Source organism: Notothenia rossii (genome assembly GCF_949606895.1).
Source record: "Notothenia rossii genome assembly, chromosome: 5".
Classification (NCBI taxonomy): Eukaryota; Metazoa; Chordata; class Actinopteri; order Perciformes; family Nototheniidae; genus Notothenia; species Notothenia rossii.
Genome location: NC_136903.1, coordinates 49,913,576 through 49,932,120, shown reverse-complemented (window position 1 = coordinate 49,932,120; position 18,545 = coordinate 49,913,576). Strand labels below are relative to the sequence as shown.

Here is an 18,545-nt window from a genome sequence, read left to right as displayed (position 1 = left end):
CCTGATGTCCTCCATGGTCCTAGCCGGTGATTTCCTCGCCGCACACTGGCTCCAGTAGTACCAGATGTCCCCCTTTGCTCCTCGGCGGACGGCATGAGATGTCCTCTGGGTCACTCTGTAGAGGCCGGAGAACCTGGGGTTGAGTCACGTAGGCCTGACGAACTCCGCTGTGTCGGCCTCCTTCTCCTCGGGTCCCCCTTTTGGCGTCAGCAACCTGTGTGGAGAAATCTGATACCCACCCCTCAAGTCTATGCTCAGGGCTTCTGGGCCCTCAGGTGTTTGACCCACCACTGGTAGGCCGCTTCAGAATTCTAATACTTGGCCTGTGTCAACAAAATAAACCCCCACATCTTTTAGGTGAACTAAGCAACATATTTCAATAGCTCTGAATGTTTTACAAGCATCTGTGTTATTTTAAAATGAAATCCTTGAGATCCTATTTAAAATGTAAATATAATATGAACTGCTAATTTTTCTGGTAAAGAAACACACTAATGTTATGGATTAAAAACAACTAAAATCATGATACTGACAAAGTTAATAATTTCCTGGTGATACTGCTTCTACCCGTCAGTGCTTAGATATTATCAAGCTGAAAAATGAATACAGAAATCCAACATACTGTCATCAAATGTCTTTCTATTATGAATTTAAATTAAATGTACATCCCAATAATGATCTAAACAGTCTATGGCTTTTACTTCTTTAACAGGCTAGTTACAAGATGTTGTCTCAATTAAATTATATCTCAATACATTACTATGTTTTAACTTAGCTGTAATATGTTCTTTCTACATTTCAAACCTCAGTTACTTTAATACCTGTTGAAATATTACAAAATTGTTTTCATTATCACAGTTCACCTTCTCATTCTCATTCTGGAATTACCTCTCTCAGTAGCGCCTTGGCCACTGATTCTGCATCTGTGTTACCTGTTATAACTCAATCAATATTAGAAACATGTCAACATTAATCAAACAGTATCTCATCCCCAGATATGGAGCAGGTTAAATCTAAAACTGTCAATCAATGGTCAGATTGAACATCTGAGTTGGGGTGGCAGGTTTCTTCCAGTCCCTAAATGAAAAAATCCCACACTACCCCTTTTTACACATGTACACATGTGTAACAAAATCCCGTATGAGAAGAAAACCTTCAGGTAACCAGTGGTTATAAGAAAATACCAAACATCATTCACAAATGTACATCCATCATTTTTCCCAGTAAACACTCCAGGGAAAATAAGTGTTTATTTCCAGCTGGCAGTCCTAAAAGAAACAGAATCTTTAGATTTTAGTTTGAGTTTTACATTTGCAAACCGCCAACTCCTGTGGGAATTAGAAACGGGTCACATGTGGTTTCCCCCTTTTGCAGAATTTTTAGGAAACCTACGTTTCCCTTGGAGCTCCAAAATAATATGTTAGTCCAAAGACATGCTCGGTTAGTTATTGTTTTAGAATAATGCAGTTGCACTGATCACATGCAGAAATACATTCACACTCACTCCGTCAGGTTTTAAAGTCAAGTTCGGTCAGCCCCAGAGTCTGTCATTGATAGTGCTTTTCTCAAGTCACACTGTCAGTCAGGGTCAAAGGTCATTTGGTCTCAGTTTCATTGGCCATGTGTCGTGCTCTGCAGAGTCTTTAATATTCTACTAGCTGGAGTTGTACTAGTGACATCATTGTGTTGATGTCAACCAATGCAACAAAACATTTCTCGTGTTCGCAGCACCATTTTCTTCAGATGTTTAACAAACAAATTATCAATACACTTTATTAATATACCGCCCCTAGGAAACACAATACCTGACAAATGTTCATGCAAGGCATTCTTAAGTGAACCTGCAGAAAACGGCCTTTTGAATTAATATTCCAAATTAATCAATAATAATAACAATAATCAATTTTATCAATTTGTTTACCCTTAGAAGTGAACATACCTCATGTTACATCAGGATGTTAAACTAAGCTTTGGCCAAATCAATCATTATTACTGTTTCAGATCTAACTGGAGGTTGAACAAACAAAACCTTTTTTTTAATTTTTTTTTTTTACATCATGTAAACCATTAACATATTTTCCAATTTCAGCATCAGCCTTGTTACTCTAAAATTACATCCTAAATAGGAATATTAGGAATGAAACAAATATTTAATCTTCAGAAATGTTCTCAACAAATGGAGAGTAATGCCATCTCTCTGTCTAGTGAATAGCCAACATATTTAAAAAATGTCAGATATACAAAAATAAGCCTAAATACTCTATTACTATTAAAGTCTAAAGCTAGACCTAAGCAGAACAGTTTTTTAATGGACAATTTAATCTAGAAACAAAACAAAACTGGACTTGTGTTCTTGTGATGTGTTCTTCAAAATACATTAGTAAATACCTTGTGAAGTATTCACAATATAACTAATCCTCTCTAGGATATGAAAACCATTCATCTTTAACCAGATACTATTTCCATATTTATTTTTAGTTCATGATAATAATGGTATAACGTCCACACGTTTACCCATAGCTAGTCACTATGTCAAGATTATCATGTGTGTCACGGTTTGTGAAACAAGCAGGACCCAAATGCAGATATAAACTGAAAATTCCTTTATTTCAAGGCTATGATATATATATATATAAAATGACAAAACAGAACACTCACCGCAGAACTAGTCAGGGAACAAGACGAACCGAACAAGACAGACAGAAAACCAAGAACTTAAATACACACAAGACTCAATCACACAACAAGACACAGGTGAGGAGGGAGGAGAAAACACAGGGGCCCAGGTGAACATAATCAGACAATTAGACACACCAGGGAAACTAATGACAAGAGGAAAAACACAGGGAAAAGATCCAGACAATAACCCAAAGGAAAACATGACATGGAAAACAGCAAAAACACCCAAACCTACAAAACTATAAACGTGACATAACATGAGAATCGTGACATAACCCCCCCTCAAGGGACGGATACCAGACGTCCCAAAAAAACAAAAATCCAGCAAGGTGGGTGGAGGGGGTCTGGAGGACGGGTCTCGGGCGGACGGCAAGGCAGAGTTAAAAAAAGGGGAATTCGGGCGGACGGCCCGGGGGCAAGGCAGAGTTCAAAAAGGGGAATTCGGGCGGACGGCCCGGGGGCAAGGCAGAGTCAATGGAGGGAATCTCGGGTGGACAGCCAGGGGGCAAGGCAGAGTCCGAGGAGGGGTGAAGACCCGACAGCTCCGGAGGCCGGTCAGGAGCCGGCGTCGGCAAGATCCCCCATGGAAGAGGACACGGGACCGGCAGGATCCCCGGCAGGAGAGTAGTCGGCGGAATCCCCAACGCGACAGGACATGGAGTTTGCAGGACCCCCAGCGGAAGAGTAGTCGGCGGGACCTCCAACGTGGCAAGACATGGAGTTGGCAGGACCCCCGGCAGAAGGGCAGTCTGCGGGACCTCCAACGGCTCAGGACATGGGGCTGGCAGGACCCCCGGCAGAAGAGCAGCGTGCGGGACCTCCAACGGCTCAGGACATGGGGTTGGCAGGACCCCCGGCAGAAGAGTAGTCTGCAGGACCTCCAACGGGACCAAACATGGAGTTGGCAGGACCCCCGGCAGAAGAGTAGTCTGCGGGACCTCCAACTTGACAAGACATGGAGTTGGCAGGACCCCCAGCAGAAGAGTAGTCTGCGGGACCTCCAACGACACTTGAGTGGGTTGGTTCGCCAACAGAACCCGGGGAGCTGGCGTCGGACGGACAGCCAACAGGAGACGAGGTGCTGGAGTCGGCCGGTATGCCGACAAGACACGGGGAGCTGGCGTCGGACGGACAGCCATCAGGACACGGGGAGCTGGCGTCGGACGGACAGCCAACAGGAGACGAGGTGCTGGAGTCGGCCGGTATGCTGACAGGACATGGGGAGCTGGCGTTGGACGGACAGCCAACAGGAGACGAGGTGCTGGAGTCGACCGGGATGCCGACAAGACACGGGAGCTGGCGTCGGACGGACAGCCAACAGGAGACGAGGTGCTGGAGTTGGCCGGTACGCCGACAGGACTCGAGGAGCTGGCGTCGGCCGATGAGTCAGCAGGTGACGAGGAGCCGGAGTCGGGACCATGGTTACTGGAGCCGGCACTGAAGCCGGGAACATGGCTGTAAGGTCCAGTTCTGGACCCGGAAACATGGCTGTAAGGTCCGGCTCTGGAGCCGGAAACATGGCTGTAAGGTCCGGTTCTGGAGCTGGAAACATGGCTGTGTGGGCCGGCACTGGACCCGGAAACATGGCTGTAAGGTCCGGTTCTGGACCCGGAAACATGGCTGTAAGGTCCGGTTCTGGAGCCGGAAACATGGCTGTAAGGTCCGGTTCTGGAGCCGGAACCATGGCTCTTGGGGCTTGAGCTGCCTGCTTGGCCTTGCGACTCCTCCTCTTAGCAGCCGCCTGAATACTCCGTGGACCTCCATAAGCCAGACGAGTTCCAGAATATGACTCCTGGACAGGAGCAGGAACTGGGGCAGAAGCACGGGCTGACTGCAGATGGAAACCACCGAGGCGTATGGTGCCAGGTTGGGAATTGGGAGGCCGGGAGCTAGCATGCCTGGGGCTAGCAGGCCGGGAATCACACACAGGGAGGATCTTTGAAATCCAGCCAGGTAAGAACTTCACCATACCTGGTTTCTCTCTAGCCATCTGGCGCGCCTCCGACAACACAGCCTCCCGCTGCTGAACTCCGGGTGCTCTCTTCCATCTATCCGAGCAGTTAGCCAAAAAAAGGAAACATTTAATAATTCCGACTCGAACGGATCTGCTGGGCCCATTTCTTGGTCGGTTCGTACTGTCACGGTTTGTGAAACAAGCAGGACCCAAATGCAGATATAAACTGAAAATTCCTTTATTTCAAGGCTATGATATATATATATATACAATGACAAAACAGAACACTCACCGCAGAACTAGTCAGGGAACAAGACGAACCGAACAAGACAGACAGAAAACCCAGAACTTAAATACACACAAGACTCAATCACACAACAAGACACAGGTGAGGAGGGAGGAGAAAACACAGGGGCCCAGGTGAACATAATCAGACCATTAGACACACCAGGGAAACTAATGACAAGAGGAAAAACACAGGGAAAAGGACCAGACAATAACCCAAAGGAAAACATGACATGGAAAACAGCAAAAACACCCAAACCTACAAAACTATAAACGTGACATAACATGAGAATCGTGACAATGTGTGACATAATAATCAGATGTCTTGTTTGCCAAACAAGGATATTAAACTTTATTCTTTTCAACATTCCAGACCATCATTAAACAATCAGCCTCCCGCCCTAAACGCTTAAGCATATCGTTCTACACCACCTTCTGATAAACTCTTGCACAGTTATGCTGTAAAATCATTGCATGATTTCTTCAGAGTCTGAACAGACTGAGACCAGCCTGTCTCTTGATCATGTCATATTGAGAACAGTCAATGATTCATTGTCCTCTTCAGCTGTAGTCAGTGGCAGGCCCCCCAAAAAGCTAGAACCGGCCCTGGTCAGTGGGCTCCAAGGAAACTCTCTCTGGCATTGGGATGTCCTGAGGGGGAAGGGACCTCTGGATCAATGTGATACAATCAGCAGACACACGTTGTCCTCTGTACCGCAGAAATCCCCAACACTGCAGTACCTCTTCACACCACTGTTGCCTTGACAACGAGGCACAAGAAAACTGTCAAAACCTCCTCTGAGATGTGTTCTTTGCACCGTTCTTCTGTTTGCAATGAGCAACATTTCACCAACACACTGATTCAGAGTACAACCCAAAGGTGGCTATCCAATGCTGCTGTAATCACAGCAAATCAGCTACTGAGAAAAACTCAATGTAAATCTCTCCCCCAGCGGGTTACAAAATAAAACAGCTGAGTGTCTATATTGTCAGGAATGCTGAAACATGTGAATGTTAAACCCATTAATGGTAACAGTCTTCCTATTCTTCATTACTTTAGTTTTAAGTTAATAGGCAAAACAAAAAACTTTTCTGAACCACTATAGATTCATCTTTAATCTTCTTGCTTATTCTATTATTTTCAAATTGTTTATCCATGTTGTGTGTTACAAGCATGGTTAGATTTGTAACAGAATACAAAACTAACTGTATCCAGCGCTATATATTTAAAACAAGTAATCTGACTACAGTTAATGAATATATTTTTGGAACACTTAAAGGAATTATTACAAAATGTAATCTTCATTATTACTAAAACTGAAACCTAAATAAACCATCACGGAACATTTTTCTGTCCTTATTACTTAATTGTTTCAATAAAAACTAAAAACATTGTGAAAACTCCCATTTTTGAGAACATCTCTCAACACTTTTATTCAATCTAAGCACGAATGTTTATGACAAACTCGTCCTATTAATCTCAAACGGTATTTAATGGTATCAATTGTGAACTTTCTTAACATTAATTGTAAATGCAACGTATGTTCTCTTTAGAACAAAGATAGGATAGTTGCAGCTGAAACTGGTTAATAGCAATGTTCTGTTAACCTAGATAAGCCTGTTGTTCTTATATCTAGTAAATATATTCTTATCTTATGTTACTCATAAAACAATATGACATTTTCCAGAATAGTAGTAACTCTATATAACCTTTACTCTCTCTATACTTCTTCAAACCATCTGACTTTTCTCTCTCTCTTCCTCTCTGCGCCCTGCAGCTGCCGGCCCAAGCTTCTCTCATCAAAACCTCTTTTGTTCTCCAACTGTGTGAGATGGCTTTTAGACTCGTGCAGCACCTCTGTCATGCTTGAACATTAACAGATTCCCTCTGACAAACTTACAAAAACCTTCTTTTTACTTTCTACTCCTTCTTCATAAACTTAAAAACACCATTGTGGTGAATCGTTCACGTTTTCCGTTTCCTATCTACTTTAAACAACCATCAACTGAGAGTAACTGTATATGATAACAACTCCTAAATAACCTCACAATATATATTTCTTCCAATGAGTTCGTTATTTCATGTCTAACAAATTCTCCTCTTTCCATGTCGTATTCTAGATGGAAAAATCCACCTATCATATTTAATTTGAATAAAACCTTAACTTTAATGTACTTCATATACTCAGTAAATCTCTTTTTACTTTCCCCTAAGGTTACTGTATGTACTATAATTTTCCTTGAAGTATAATTAAGTACAATCCTTAGTTCATGACAAATACCATAAAATTCACAACGCAATGCAACGTTATCAATCAGTTCTCAAAGACTATGTTTAAATAGCAGCAAATCATTGTTTCTTATTTATTTCAATATATCTACTACATCAAATCACACATTGATCTGTTAATTTTCAATGTATTTCCTTCCAACTTCAGGCATTAGAGAAAAAAGCAAGCAGACACCCTCCGGGCTGCTGCTGCTGCTCTCGAGAGGAAAAAAGGTGGGGGGAACTCTCACAGACAAATACCGACACCCCCTTCTCTCTCCCCCGCTGTAGCTCTCAGCCTCTTTAGGAAAAGGGGGTTTCTTTCAACAATTAACACTTCTGCTATCCTTTTATTCAATTTTTCTGCTTGAACCCACTGTTCTCGTAAGCTCTCAACTCACGCTCCTCTCGTTAAAATGCTCCCTTCATTATGACTTCGTATCTATTCATCTGACTTAGGCTGTTTCATGTTCAATAATATATTCTATTTATTCACAAGAAATATATCCTCCTTACTGTCTGTCCAGCTTTTAAGATGCAATATTTCTTTCAACAGAATGGGAGTTTAAACCCAACAGACTTATAACGGAAGGTTTTTGAAGGTTGCGTTACTCTCCTTTGGATTTTACTTAAACCTCAACTTCGATTCCTATGAACCTAAGAATTGTTATTCAGATTCGTCCCCTGGATGCCGTCTGAAAACGGTCACTGGACGTCCCCCAACGAGTCTTCAGCCGTCTCCTTTCTGAAAAAAGTACGGGGCCTTTCACCTTCGTCTTACATACCTCGTTGATTCACTTTTATGTTATATAACTTTCCTACCTATCTAAAATATGTATTTGTATATTCAACCGCAACAACTATGACACCGGAATATGTCTCTGACAACACTAAAATTTAGTTTAGCCAATTACAGACCTTCGATAAAAACAGGCTTGTCTGCTCACCTTTCAATTGTAGGATCCCCGTTTTAGTTGTCAGAGATTATTCTAGGCCTCTTCTCCGGACCATTCGTCCGCTGGCTGCTGCTGATTTTCCTCTCAAAAACCCTACTCATGACGTCACCACGTCATGACGTCATCACGTCGGGGAAACACCATTCGTTGGGGCAGAATCTCTGCTCCGCGCCGTTCCTATATGAGCGGGTTCTCAAAAGAAGGAAAAATTCAAAGCAGCCAGGATAAGGGTTAAACAATAATCTGCTTTAATGGTAAAACATACAAATACATCACCGAATCACGAAGCACTCTGCAGAGTACTCCGGGCTCAGGTTCTACCACCGTGTGAGACATATCTCAGGAACGGCCAGTCAGAAACAAGAGCCCCGATCTTCAAAATGATCACAACATTTATACACAGAGTTCACTTCTGAGCGAGCTAGACAGTGAGTTGGCAGTGTTCCATTGGTCGGTTTCCCTTCTGGGCGGGATCCCAGGTAGTAAGTCAGTTTGTTGATTCCATCGTTTGCTTCACAGTGTATGTGTGTGTGTGTGTGTTTCTGTCCCTCTGCCCTCAGGCAGATCCCCCAATCAATGATTTGGAGTCATGACAGAGGACTCTTTGACAGGACACATACTCATTCCCCCTAAACATTTTCAACACACACATCCTATCATGTATCTTTAACAGAAGTTAATTGTTCTTATCGCTTAATGGCTTCCCTGAACTTCCCTTCACCCCAAAGTCAGCTTACTAGGAATGAATACATTTTATTGATAAGCTCAAAAGGACCTTTATCTCATTTACTGCTGGGTGACCCAAGTCTCAAGGCCTCTTTTGGGGTCTATAGGAGATAAATCATTAATTCTACAAGGCTTCAACTGTCTTGTATCTGAGGCACATCTCCCTTTGGGCTAATCAATACGGGTTTTAGCAATTAGCAGAGGAAGCTAGAGACTCAGGGCCCCTTCCTTGCTGGGAACTGCAAAGCAGATGTCAAAGGTCATAAAACCACCCTTCTGACTACACATGAAAAGTGGAAGAAAAGACTATTGCTTTAATTTATTATTACTAAGTAGTGGGACATTGTTTCAGGAATATATGAAAAGCCTCTCTATTATTTAAAGAGTAAAAATGCACTTTCAAATTTAACAACCACGAATATATAAGGTGACATTAAAATGAATATACCAGATTGAACTTTCCTGCCATAACACGTTACTTTAATACTTCAAATAATTCAAATAATCCTTCAATGGACAAAAATGTAACGTCAGTTTACCTCATGGCACGAATCCAGACTCTCCTTTTGAAAACATTGGCCGGGAAACGATAGAACAAGCACGTTTCATGCGAAGACCTGTGGCTGCAACCCGGAGCAAAGCAACAAACCATTGCGTAGCTAACTAGTAGCGCTAGCTTTAGCTAACGTTAGCTAACGAAACGAACTGCCGAGTAAAATTGGAAAACACTGGTAATTAATTATTCTATAATTTGTAAAACTACGGTGTTAAAAACGACAATATATATATATACAGATATAGATATACAGATACTAAAAATTGGCAGGTGCTTGCTTTCAAGCAGAACACAGGGGAAAACAAACTTAGCGGGAGTGTTTACGTGTTCGGCATAATGACGTACAACGGCCTCGACAATTTCTGTAGTCCTATTCAGCCACTCGGTAACAACCATCGTTTTTCAGACACGTAAACTCTTCAAAAATCTGCAGTGGGGTCACTGCTGATGTATTTAATGTCGTAGAACAAAAAGTGATTTATCTCTTAAATTTGTGTCAACCACAGACCTTATTTCGAGCTATTTTCCAAAACCCTATGGAAAAAATGCATTGCTTTTTCACGAAGGAACCGGAAGTGCTAAAAATGCTAACTTACTTCCGGGTTTTACGACGCGTCACTGCGGTTCTCTATTACTGATATTTCATGAGTACTACATGAATGAATGAATTATTTTTCATGCATTAAGTCATGCAAAAATTCATGATGATTCATGTACCCTTACCGTAAAGTGTTACCAACCTAGAAAGGGTTATTAATGCCTTTGTTACCTCGAGACTGGATTACTGCAACGCTCTGTATGTGGGAATGGACCAGGCGTCAATTAGACGCCTGCAGCTAGTCCAGAATTCAGCTGCACGTCTTCTCACTGGCCATAAAAAGCGTGACCACATCACCCAAATTCTGGCCTCACTGCACTGGCTTCCAATTCGGTTCAGAATTGATTTTAAACTCATTTTATTTGTTTTTAAAGCACTAACCCAGCTAGTGGGGAACGTTCTCACAACTTTGGCTAATGTTACCTACAGGTTCTAATAAGGTTTTAAAGAAACGTTTTAATCTGATATTCAAAGAACCTTTTTAGGATGTTTATTTTTTCAAATAATGTTCCTATAAGGTTTAAGGTTAACTAACGTTTTAACTGCAACATTCAGAGGATGTTTTGAGGATGTTATTAAGGCCTGAGATGACAATATTTTTTTATAAAACGTTCCTTTAATGTGATATGTTAACAAAGGTGGAACGTTTTGCCTGCAACATTCTAAGGATGTGTTTTGGACGTTGTTGGGTAACACATGAAAGATGTTCTTTATAAAACGTTCCCTCAATGTTACATGATAACAAATGAAGAACATTCTCCAAGCAACATTCTGAAAATGCTTTCAGGATGTTATTGAGGCCTGAGATGACAGAAAGTGTTTTATAAAATGTTCCTTTAATGTGATATGTTAACAAAGGTGGAATGTTTTGCCTGCAACACTCTAAGGATGTGTTTTGGACGTTGTTGGGGTAACACCATAGGGTAACACATGAAAGATGTTCTTTATAAAATGTTCCCTCAATATTACATGATATCAAATGAAGAACATTCTCCAAGCAACATTCTGAAAATGTTTTCAGGATGTTATTCTTTTTTTTTATAAAACGTTCCTGTTATGGCAAATATTAACATGGTCAACGTCAGATTTATTTCTAGAGTGCTTTAAAAAAAAAAAAACTTGTTGAATTTGTTTGAAAATGATGTTTTAAAAAAATCTGATGTCACCATATTTTCCTTTTGAAAAAAACAAACAAGCACGTAATTCATGATAAACTGTAAGCAGATATTGCATGTTTGCGGTGGCATGTGTGAGTTCCCAGCTAGAAATGTTTGTTACCATTTGTTGTTCTAGGAATGTTTTCAGCGGGACGTTTTATTTTGGTTCCCAGAATGTTCTTCTGAAAGGTAGGCTAACGCTCTCTAAAAACATTCTTAACATTTTTGGTGATAACTTTCACAATGAAATGGACGTATAAAAAAGAATTTAAGCATGCCAATATTCACTCACATGCACTTATAATCACACTAAGGTATGTAGGCCCACAGTATTCATAATATCATTTGTGTAAAATATCCGAAAATAATCACACTTTTTTCTGACTATAAAGGTTGTGTCTCTTATGTAGGTTCTAACTGTTGGATAAGCTATCTGGCCATGTGTGGTTTGTGACGGCTGATGACCCACTGGAGAGCTGTTTAATTATCCTTGTTAAACAAAACACCTACACCTTATCCTATCCACACTGAGCACTGTGACGTAGCCCCTCCACCCATTCACCGTCCTCTGCCTCTAGGACATAGCGTGTTAGTCTATGTTTGATAACCGTGAAGTAGCCGAAATACACCCTGCGAGCCGGTTTCGAATCCCGCTCAATCCCTTGTATGTCAGAACATGCATAAATGTAAAGGTGGAGCTATTTATTATTTTACCACACTTTTGGGTAGGTTGTGTATAAAATCAATGGATCATTTAAGTAATTCACCATAATCATTCATGATTCATTGTCTGTTTATATTATTGTACTTTGTAACAGAATCTCAATCTTCAAAGTAACTCAGGTTATCAAATCAATGAGGTTCAGAGTCAAATCTTGTAGTGAAATGTAGTGAAGTATTAAGGAGCATGCAAGGAAGTACATCATTGTACAGTACTTCTATAGATGTACTTAATATAGAATAGTACTTAGAATATAAGTAATATGACAAATATGTATGAGGATTATTGTTATGTTGTGCATTTATTATTATAATTACAACTTTTAATAAATGTATTAAAACTTAAGAACAAAGTATTAAGTAAATATAACAATAATGAAAGTGAAATATGATGATGAAATATTCAAAACAGAAACATCCATACTTGTTTTATATGTATTTATATATTTAAAACAACATTAATAATATAACAATAATAACAATTCTTACAATATGTATAGTAAAGTGTAAGGTAAAACTATACAATAAAAAAAGTGCAAAATATAACAAAGTGAAGAAGTTGCACCGGCTCACAACATTTGGTGATTTAAGGTGCATCCCCTCTCTTTTTTTAACCATACCCTCTTTGCTCCAGCACAGCCCTCCAGTCCTCATAGGACTGGGTTTCTGATTCTTTACAGTACCAATTGCCAAAGTACTGTAAGTGGGCTGGTGGCTTCCTGTCTTTGTTGCAGTTTTTGCAAATGATGGCGTCTGTCTTTTTGACATATTTTATTTTGCCTGATCCAGATTGCTCCCTCTCCTCTTGTCTTTCCCTGTACTGCTGTGTGGTGTACGGAACGTTACTCTGAACAGATGTTAGCGCCTGAGTAGCTGATGCCAATGGCATGTTGAGAAGCATCATCTGAGAGCTTCCAGGCACAACCTGTGAGGGTCCAGGCACTTGAGGAAGCTGCACAGATGGTACCATGTATGGTGTTGAGAAGGGTGGAGTCGGTGCAAGGAAGGGAAGAGCATAGTATGGAGGTGGTGGAGGGACCTGGGAGATGGCCACTGGTTGGGGTCTCTTCTGGAGCTTTGCCTCACCAGCAGTGTTTGGTGGTAGAACAAAGGTGTGAGGCTCAGCCAAACTGCCAGGAAACAGAGATGTCCCTTTCTGCATTGCCACAAGAAGCTTCTCAGGTCCTGCCATGGGAGTGTCAGGAGCGGGGATACCCTGCTTCAGGACCTGCTCTTCCTGAGACCTGCAACGCCTGCTGAACCTGCGGAAACATGAAAAAATCAATATTAATGAACAAAATTGAATATTTGTAATGAAAAAGAGTTGGGATTATTTTGAACAGTAAATCATTTTATTGGGTAAGTATTACAGAGTAAGTATACATGTCTTGCAGTACATGTAGTATGCTTATTTACTCACCATTGTGTGACGGTTGCAACATTCACTTCTGGGAAGTGGATGGTGGTCTGAGTCATCACCTTGGGGTGGAAAGCTGGTCTTCTTTTTGGCGGTGCCCTCCCTTCACACTGGAGCCAGTTTGTGCGTAGAACTTCTTGACCTTTGTTGCTTCCAAAGTGTCTGTCAAGTTGAGAATACCGTCCCGTTTTCGAAAGCGTGGTTCCATCTAGAGAATAAGAAAATAGTCATATTTTAAAAAGCTGAGAAATATGTAATTTATAATAAATATTTAATAAACAAGCTGTAAAAGATTACATATTGATTCAAAGAAAAACTGATGACTACATACAATACAAGTTAAAGATGAATAAAAACAAGTAAAAAAGCAGATTATGCATTTAAACGTAATCAATCAATCGAAATGTATAAATAGCCTATATTTTGTATGAACAACTCGACCTTCATACTAACTATTTAATATTAATATTTCCTCTCAATTATAGTGGGAACAGGCCTGCCTAGTATTTCATAATATAAGGTGGAGTTAACTGTCCCCCCCGGACTTTCATTGTTTACAGGTGAGGTTTAGTATTTAAATTAATGGTAAAATAAAAACAGGTGTCCGGTTACATTCAAGGGCAATATTTGTTTTGCTCTTGTTTTATTTGTATATCATATCATACTGTTAAAGCTTGCTTAAAGACTAAATTCACTTTTAAAAAACGTCGGTCGCTGCACCACCGGTTACGGAGAAAAAAAAAGCAATAAAAGAAGCTCCGCTCGCTCCCGTCCAAGATTCTCTACCGGTAGGTAAACATCACATAGTATCGAAAGCCAAAGGTGCCATAATACGCCCGTATGTTCATCCGTAGTTTCGGGGTGGCCCGTAAGTTGGTGCGAAACTACGGACGAACATACGGGGAGGCCCGTAAGTTGGTGCGACAAAACGGGCGAACATACGGGCGTATTTTCGCGCAGTTTTTCATATGATAATGAGCCCCTCCTTCTGATTTCCATAGCCAATGAGTTCAAAGTTTCTGTAACCAATCAGTGAAGAGTAAAGCCAGACCAAAGCAATCTGTAGATGAAAAGTTCCTGACATTGTGAAGCTGTAAATTGTACGTTATTCCAGATGCATGGGACTATGTATTAATTTGCGTTTCAATATAATAAATATATCAATCAATATATCCTGCCTTCATTGTCTTTTAAAATAAAATCGCCTTATGAAGTATTATTTGAATTATTTGAAGGATTAAAGTAACGTGTTATGGCAGGAAAGTTCAATCTGGTATATTCATTTTAATGTCACCTTATAGATATTCATGTGTGTTAAATTTGAAGGGACAAAGTATATTTTTCCTCCCCAATATATTGAGGTGAAGTCTTTGTGTTTAGAGTGGGATGTGAGCAGGGGACATCCTTATTTGGGGATAGCTCCAAAACTCTGGAATGTTTCCCTCATAAAAGAAGAGGGTGCGTTACACATGCTTAGGGCAAATGTGTGTGTTTTCATTGCAGTAAATATATGTGCTGCGTGATTACTGTTCAACCATATACTTCTGTTTTTATTCTTTCATGTGTGGGTACTAAATGGCTACAAACATTGTGGAGAAATTAGCTTAAACATGTTTTATTACTCTATGAAATGGAAGCAGTTTTTATGACAGGGACGAGAGAGCTGGGGGAGGGGACATTCTTCTTAAGATTTTCAGCATGTCAATTATCAGGGAAATCTACTTGTTTTAAATAGATGTGTGTGGTTAATTACTTTGTATTAATAATAACAGTATGTGTAAAGTAAGCTGGAAATATGCAATGTGAAACCTTTTATTTGAAGTAAAGATGTTAACAATAGCTCAAATGGCTGGAAAGGCTGCAGGACAAATGAGTGTGTTCTCTATATTGGGCCTGTGTGAAGTTTGACTATTTGAAAAGCATCTCTAATACTGCTTGTTACGTGCCAGGCAGGCTGTACTTGTGTGGTTTTCTTTCCCTCCTGTGTTTCTCTCTTCTCCCTGTCTTCTGCACAGCTAATCAGCAGCTGATCGGAATCTGCCTTTGCACCTGAATCTGATGGCTGATTGGATCTCCTCACCCTCAGCTGGCCTATCAGCAGCCAGGGCCGACCATAAAGGAGGCACCCAGGAAGTCTTCTCTCTCTCTCACTCTGGGCCTGTTGCTGATGAAGGAGCCTGCAGTGTTTAAGCAACTCATGATCTTTGAATTGTCTGACCTTTGTGAAAGTGTGTGTGTTGAGAGGTGGAGGAGTTAGGTAAGTCTGGGGTACCCTGTACATTTCTCACCACGTAGCTAACTATTGTTCAGACACACTAGGTTAGCGGATTGTTGCCACCCCTGTATATTGTTTTGTCAAATTCTTTGTAGTTTAGTTAGTGAGGGGTTTTTTTGTTTGAGTTTTGGTTTCAAAGGATAGATGTAGAGATAGGCCTGGTTTTGTTATGCTTGTTTCTTTTGTTTGGCACAATCCTTTGACTCCTCCTCCTCCTCACCAACCGAGTGTTTCAAGTATATGTCTGTTCGATTCTGGGTTTATACAAAATAAACCTTTTGTCAACTGTTACACTGACTCCCTAATTTTTATTGGTTGTATGTTATTGTCTCCAGGTCCCCTAGACCTTAGTGGGGACGTAACACTGCTTAAGAGCATAGGTAATGTGTTCCTCGTTATTATTGATATGAAAGTAATTTACATGTATTACGTATATTTAGCCAACTATAACAACTATATCTTAAAACATACTTTTAACTTGTGTGTGGTAACCTGAGGGGGGGGAAGATGGACACAGGGACAAAAAGTCATAAAGGGGATGTGTGTGTGCTGGCTGCAAGATGTGAAATAAGATAAGGAAACTTGTTGTTTAGAGGAGGTTCGTTCCAGACACCAAAAAGTATCTGGTTTTCGTCAAACTGAAAGAGACTTTTTGTTTCCGGGTTTCTTCTGCTGTGTCGCGCTGATTGGGCACGACAGGCCATGTGTTGGTCTCTCCCAATGAGATGACCTCTGGGGGAAAACATCCACACACCTCCTCCTGTGTTTTTAGTATGAAAGCCTGTGTTTTCCTTTGGTTCGCTCTTTTTCTTCAGACTGACCAGAGAGTGAGACAGGAGAAAGAGCAGGAAGTACTTCCTTTGTATTTGTATTATTACTTTGTGTCATTAAAACAAGATTATTGTTTAACTTGCATTCTGGTGTTTCTTAATCCCTTCCTTTTTACGAATTTACCCAGCTTACCAAACGACACGCGGAGACGAGGTTGGTTTTAAACATCCTCCAAATCTCCAACACTTACCTTACCTTATCTTACTGAAGTGAAGGGTATTTATGTCTCCTTAAATCACCTAAGTGTACTTCTTATAACATGGTGTTGCATATCAAAATGTTCAGTCTCTGGTCTTGCTAGAAATGCAAAGTCACTCCTCACCTTATGAGATACTCAGCTTAGAAATCAGATTTTTGGAAAACTTAAAAACTCTTGTGAAAACACAGATGTACTATGAGAGTCGATGAAAAGTTCCAAGGGGACCAAGTATTAATTTTCCTTTGAATATAATCAATAAATCAAACAATATAAAATATATATATATATAAAACATACAATTGCCTTACCCTTTTCCTTAACCCTCTGGAGTGTGAAGTGAAGGGTATTTTCTAAATTTGTTGATGTCTCCTTAAATCAACTTTTAAATGTACTTCTTATAACATGGTGTTACATGTCAAAATGTTCAGTACAGTCTCTGGTCTTGCTAGAAATGCAAAGTCACTCACCTTATGAGATACTAAGCTTAGAAATCCGATTTTTGGAAAACTTCAAAACTGTTGTCAAACACAGATGTACTCATGTCGTCCATTTTTTTGGGTGTTTCAGATTTGGTTCACCAAAGTAGTGAAATATATGAATTACACTATAGGCCTATATAAATGTGTTGTTCATGTCTAAAATGAAAATGTGTAAATTATAATTTAGAGTAAAATATTTCCATCCCTCTACTTTCACCACAGAAAAGTTACATCAGGACTGATTCATATTCCATACCAAGGTTCATGTGATGTGTACAAATACAAATTGAGCATTAAACATTTTTATTCAACCAACTATTTATGTTAACATAAGAAACTGTAAAATCTCAATATTTACAATATCAGAACTTTCTCAACCAACTATTCATTATAAATGTAAAGACAGGGGGAGCAGTGTAATGGTCTGTCTTCCATGACAGTGGGTCTGGCTGCTGTGTAGTTGGGGGTGATGGTGCATGGGCTGCTGGTGGCTTTGTCGGAGGGAGGTAGGTGTGATTGTCCCAGGTTGATGCTGGCGGCTGTGTGGGAGGTACGTATGCTAGGAGAGACTTCTTTGCTGGCTGGGTTGATCGTGATGGCTGTGGTGGAGGCCTTTGTACCGAGGTGTATCTTAATCTTGTGGCAGGCACAGATGGAGGTGGAGGCCGCTGTAGTGATGCTGGTCCTTGGTGGTGATGGCTATGGTGAAGGCTCTTGAGCCACGGTAGATCTTGACCTGGTTGTATGCACAGATGGAGGTTCTTGCTGCTAGGCCCAGGCAGCTGTGAAATCGGAAAGAAATATAGGACAATAATTAACTAAGTTCATTAAAATATAAAGTTCAAGTGGAATGTTTCTCAAGCACAAATAACAATGAACAACTCAACCGTTTCTTGGAATCTAAACTAAGATGGTGAAACAAAAACCTACCGCACCCACAACATTTTCTTTTACATGTGCAATGTCCGAAGTCAAGACGCCATTGTGCTAATAAAGCACTAGGCCATGTTTTGGCCCAGAGGAGGAAAACATTGTTTTGTTTGTCGTTACTCTGAGCTTTGAAGTCTGCCATACAGACTTTGCACTTTGGCGGACATCTTGTGTTGGTCAAGCTGCATGATTATTTTCTAAAGTACTTCAAAAGTGAAATGAAGGGGTTTTTGGATATGCTATGTTGAGTGCATATAGCAAACCCAGAAGGAGGGCACAGGCTGAGGCAACTGAAGGCAGTTTATTCAGCACCTCCACGCCCTCGATGATGATGCCGATATCTGCTGGTGGCTCCTGCAGTCCTTCCTCCTCCTTCCGTATCACAAACAGACCCATTGTGAGCTCCTCAATCTCCTTCTGAAGATCATCTGTTCTGGAGTCGTAGAGTAGGAGTAAATGACAACAAACATCACTTGCATCAATTTGCACTAATATGCAATTAATATGGGACAAT

At 40.6% G+C, this 18,545-nt stretch overlaps 1 protein-coding gene across 17 annotated transcripts in view; it reads right to left on the bottom strand.

Moving 5' to 3' along the window:
• Nucleotides 1-12,347: 12,347 nt before the first annotated feature.
• The window catches only part of LOC307038723 (uncharacterized protein), a 22,590-nt gene continuing 16,392 nt past the window's right edge, over nucleotides 12,348-18,545 (bottom strand). For 8 of the 17 annotated variants that reach the window (XM_079680363.1, XM_079680361.1, XM_079680348.1 and 5 more), the window contains 2 exons: nucleotides 13,321-13,525; nucleotides 12,348-13,162 (listed from right to left, as the gene is read on the bottom strand). In XM_079680363.1, the coding sequence (XP_079536489.1) occupies nucleotides 12,511-13,162; nucleotides 13,321-13,376 (708 nt within the window). In that variant the 5' untranslated portion in view covers nucleotides 13,377-13,525 and the 3' untranslated portion in view covers nucleotides 12,348-12,510. Of the gene's footprint in view, nucleotides 13,163-13,320; nucleotides 13,526-17,387; nucleotides 18,465-18,545 lie in introns of those variants that run through there. The other 9 variants (XM_079680352.1, XM_079680353.1, XM_079680364.1 and 6 more) reach the window with 4 other exon arrangements.